The sequence below is a fragment of the Camelina sativa genome, chromosome 18 (genome assembly GCF_000633955.1).
Source record: "Camelina sativa cultivar DH55 chromosome 18, Cs, whole genome shotgun sequence".
NCBI classification, from domain to species: Eukaryota; Viridiplantae; Streptophyta; class Magnoliopsida; order Brassicales; family Brassicaceae; genus Camelina; species Camelina sativa.
The window spans coordinates 7666034-7670532 of record NC_025702.1 but is presented as its reverse complement, the minus strand read 5'-3'; the positions used below and the strand labels follow the sequence as shown (position 1 = coordinate 7670532).

Sequence of the window (4499 nt, the reverse complement as noted above, 5' to 3'; positions counted from 1 at the left end):
AAAAAAAAAAAAAAAAAAAAAAAAAAAAAAATTAAAAAAGTAATCACTAGCTAGTGACTAAAATAAGTCCCAAATATGGGTCGTATACATTTTGGAGTATCCGCATTTTTTGTTTTCTGTTTGTTAGGTTTATCAGCTAATGCAAAGGTATTCAACATTGGCTCTAAACCAGGCTGTGACATCACTAAAGTAAGTTCTAAAACCTAACGACCATCTTTGTTGATCGACATTGTCTTCTTGTTGTCCAAGCAATTTAAAAAATCTTTGCACGGTGCAGGCATTGTTGAAAGCATTCAACGAGGCATGCCAATTCCCGACCAAGAGCACCGTTCTGATCCCAAAAGGTGAATACAAGCTTGGGGAAATCGAGATGATGGGTCCATGCAAAGCTCCGATAAGGATTGCTCTTCAAGGTACCGTGAAAGCTGACGGAAACGCTGTTCATAGTGAGAAATGGATCGCCTTCCGCAACATTGATGGCTTTAAGTTGAACGGAGGTGGTGTCTTCGACGGTGAAGGTAACGCAGCTTGGAGGGTCAATAACTGCCACCATACTTGGAAGTGCAAGAAACTACCCATCGTATGAAATCTTATCCTATTATATAAGATCGTTCAACGTTATTCTTATTTATTTTATAATATCTAAAAGGTTTTGGTCTAGGTCCATACATTTTTCGAGGTCATGATAACCAAAGTTTTTTTTTTTTTTAATTTATTGATGGTTTTGGTGTCATTGTTGAACAGAGCATCCGTTTTGATTTTGTTACGAACGCGAAAATTAGAGGCATAACCTCCTTAGACGCAAAGCACTTCCACATTAACGTGATTGGTGCAAAGAACATGACATTCGAAGAGGTTAAGATCGTGGCCCCTGCAGAGAGTCCTAACACCGATGGTATCCACGTGGGAAGAAGTGATGGAATCAAGATCATCAATTCATTTATCTCCACGGGAGATGACTGTGTCTCTGTCGGAGACGGGATGAAGAACCTTCTTGTGGAAAGAGTTACCTGCGGTCCCGGACATGGAATCAGTATTGGAAGTCTCGGAAGGTACGGACACGAGCAAGATGTCATGGGCATCAAGATCGTCAACTGCACCCTCCAAGAGACTGACAATGGGCTAAGGATCAAGACATGGCCTACTGCAGCTTGCAGCACAAGCGCCTCCGATATCCATTTCGAGAACATCCTCCTCAAGAACGTCAGCAACCCCATCCTCATTGACCAAGAGTACTGCCCATGGAACCAGTGCGACAAGAAGGTACCTACAAATTAATATGATATATATCATCATTTTCTCTTTGACATTCAAAAAATCAAATGACATTTGGCTTTGGGATCTTCGTTACACTTAACCAACTTCGTATTGGTGTTTTTTTTTCTGATCCTAGAAAGCATCAACGATCAAGCTGTCCAAAATAAGCTTCAAGAACATTAGAGGAACATCAGGGAACAAAGACGCAGTGAAGCTTTTGTGCAGCAAGGCACATCCATGTCAGAATGTGGAGCTCGGTAACATTAACATCAAATATACAGGAGCTGACGGTCCAGCCACATTCCAATGCTCAAACGTATCCCCAAAGCTGATGGGAACTCAGGTTCCGAAAGCGTGTAGCAGCCCGGTGACAAAGCCACTAAAGTAGAGAAAGTGTTATATATGAATATATAATGTACACCCTAGTGTATGCTGTATGCTTTTTCAATTGACATCTTTGTAATATATATATATATGTTTCTTTTGAGCTTTTGGCTAAATTGTAAAAAAGGAATCATTCTTCGGAAAAAAAAAACTAAATTAATAATTTGTTTCTGTTTCCATACTGCATTCAACATAGTTAAGCGACTATATTATTCAGTGATTATTCATGAAAACTATATATACTTACATTTTTTGATACATGTTTCATCTTTCACTTCTATTAGTTTTTCTACTTCCAAACAAGTTAACTCTACGTAGCACCCGGAGCAGCCTATTTGCATATTTTCTCTGTGAAGTAAAGCTTACAGAGCCAATGCAAGCCGTTGTGACTTGTCCAAAAGTGCTTCTGTTTCTACTCGCTGATCTTTTTCCAAGGCAAGTTGGCTTCTTTGGATTGCTGTGGGACTGAAGGGTCTTCTTTAAAGAAACTAGTTGTTCTTCAAGGTTATGGATTCTGAAGCTTGTTGACTCGTACTCATCTAATGTTGCATCTTTCTGCATCAAGAAGCACAAGGGTCTGCTTCTTGGCCCGGTTTCATCATCAGTGCAAGGGCTGTGTTGGGAGGTCAAGGGTCTTGAGCTTGGAACAACACTACCGGAGAAGTCTGCTGAGTTTGTGAATCTGAATGAGTCAGAACAGTCTTTGAAAGCTTGGTGCGTGTTGAGCTGCTGAACAAATAGTGCTTGGACAACCAAACGTAATGGCATTTGCTCGTTTTGCACAAGTTCGAGCGACGTTTCTTCTGAAAGTTTTTGGCAGTTTAGGTAACTGCAGATTGATCCTTTTTCTTCTTGTGATATGGCCTTATGTACCTAAAAGAGAGCCGCACCACATAAGGTACAATGTTGATTAATTATACATAATGAAGAAGGGAAAAAAAAGTGAAGGCATACCTGCAGAAATGCGTTCACTGCAAGGTAGAGTTGGTCATGACTCTCTCTGAATGACATTGGGACTGTCTCAATCAGCTCAATGAACCTTTTATTTTCCATATCTTGATCATATGGTAAACGAGAGAGATAAATATCCCACAAATTTCCAACTCTCATCACGTTGCTTGGGGAGGAAGTCAAATGACGTTCTGATTCTGTTGATACATATGCTACAAACAGGTTTTCCATTGTAAGCAACTCTTGGCTGAAAGCAACGTTCCCGCTCCAGGCGTTCGGGTAAATAAAGTTTTCGGTATGGGCGGTGTGAAGAAGAGATACAATCTGATATTGCAGCTTCACCACAGTTTCATGCTTTAAATTGCGTGCGAGACACGCGAGATAAAACCCTACAGGAACAAACCTATATGCCTTGTCTCTTGTGAGAAGCAGATCTAGAGCTCTTTGCAGAATATCAGTATTAGTTTGATCTTCAGGTATAAAACACTTGTTGACGTAAAAGACGATCAACGGACTTACATATCTTTCTTTCATTCCTTGTCTTCTAAGTGACCCAGTTACCTGTCTGAAGAATGCAAATGGAAGATCTGTGAGGTCTTTGATCCAAGTATCTTGGTTTATGATTTTGTCTACGGTTGTGTATTCCCATGGTTGATTCATTAAATCTTCAAGCATGACCATCGGCTTTTCTCTTCGTCTTTCGGGATCAAGAATCTCCATACACGCAGTGAAAGCCAAAGACTCTATGCACCGGCTTACGATTAGTAAGTCTTCAGACCAAGGCAATAGTTCTTGACATGTCTTCAGGACAACTAACGTATCATCCCAGTTTTGCAGGATAACTTGGTTCAGATATAGGTCAAATCTTTCGCAGAGGTTACCCATCGAATAATGCTCTGTCATTTGGAGAAATTGAGCTGCACATTTGAGTCCAGCTATGTTGAAAGGATGTATTAATGTTGGGCAGCCATAGATGAAAAGCATAATCTTCTCAAAGGTCTCTGCTCCACCAGGAAAATCTTGTGGTATCTCGATCTCTGATAGCTGATCATCTCTTTCCTTAAAATATCCGCTCTTTGTACACAAGAGAGTCTACAAAACATAGGAGGCATTAGAACACTAACACAAACCAATAGGCTACATTTTTTCTTAGTTGGTCCAAAAAAATTCCTTGAGAGGTTTGGTTTAACATTATTACCTTGTGAAGGTTAAAAGTCTTGTTGCAAACTCGAACATGTACTGAAGCAGGTAGACCGGTCTCTTTACTCCTGCGACACACACGCACACGCAAATACAAAAATACATTACATAAGTCTACGTACAACATGAATAATTCAGACTTGCATATATGACATCAAAGAAGACATAAATGTTGAGATCCATACCAAGAAAGAACTTTGATTTTCAAAAGGGTACTGATATTGGGAGACGAAATTGGGCTGGAGGCAACGGACGAACCATCCTTGAAGCTGTAAGTTTCCATTATTGAGACTATACAACTTGTGAAAGCTAAGTAGATAAAAGTATATATATCAAAACCAAAACAAGAGGAAGAGGAAGTTAGCTAGAAACATTTGGTCGTCCATTTATTCTTCTTCTCATTCAAAATTTCAGAAGAAGAAACTAAACTTGCGTGTTTCGGGGATTGAAGAGGAAGAAAAGGGTTCTAGGATCCACAAAACAAGAGGAAGCTACGGAAGATTTGAGAAAAACCAAGTTTCTTTTGGTTTCGTTTTTATCAAACATTAAACTATATATGCCTACTTGCATGCGGGCACACCCACATATATGCGTTTTTGTAGAGATGTGGTCAAAAGTCAGATGCACACGAGTGTTGAGCTCAAAAAAAAAAATTAACGATCTCAAAGTTCAAGGCTATAAGTTGAAGACGACGTTCCTCGAGTGTT

At 39.7% G+C, this 4499-nt stretch overlaps 2 protein-coding genes across 2 annotated transcripts; one reads left to right on the top strand and one right to left on the bottom strand.

Annotated features, from left to right (window-relative positions):
• Positions 7–1744, top strand: LOC104760794 (polygalacturonase-like). The gene is made up of 4 exons (XM_010483755.1): positions 7–189; positions 278–580; positions 745–1263; positions 1394–1744. The coding sequence occupies exons 1-4, from the start codon at positions 76–78 to the stop codon at positions 1643–1645; spliced, it is 1188 nt and encodes a 395-aa protein (XP_010482057.1). The 5' UTR covers positions 7–75; the 3' UTR covers positions 1646–1744.
• On the bottom strand, positions 1906–4075 carry LOC104763214 (BTB/POZ domain-containing protein At5g48130-like). Its single transcript, XM_010486619.1, has 4 exons — positions 3978–4075; positions 3791–3860; positions 2596–3684; positions 1906–2514 (listed from the first exon to the last, which is right to left on the bottom strand). Exons 1-4 carry the CDS (start codon positions 4073–4075, stop codon positions 1906–1908), a joined length of 1866 nt encoding a protein of 621 aa, XP_010484921.1.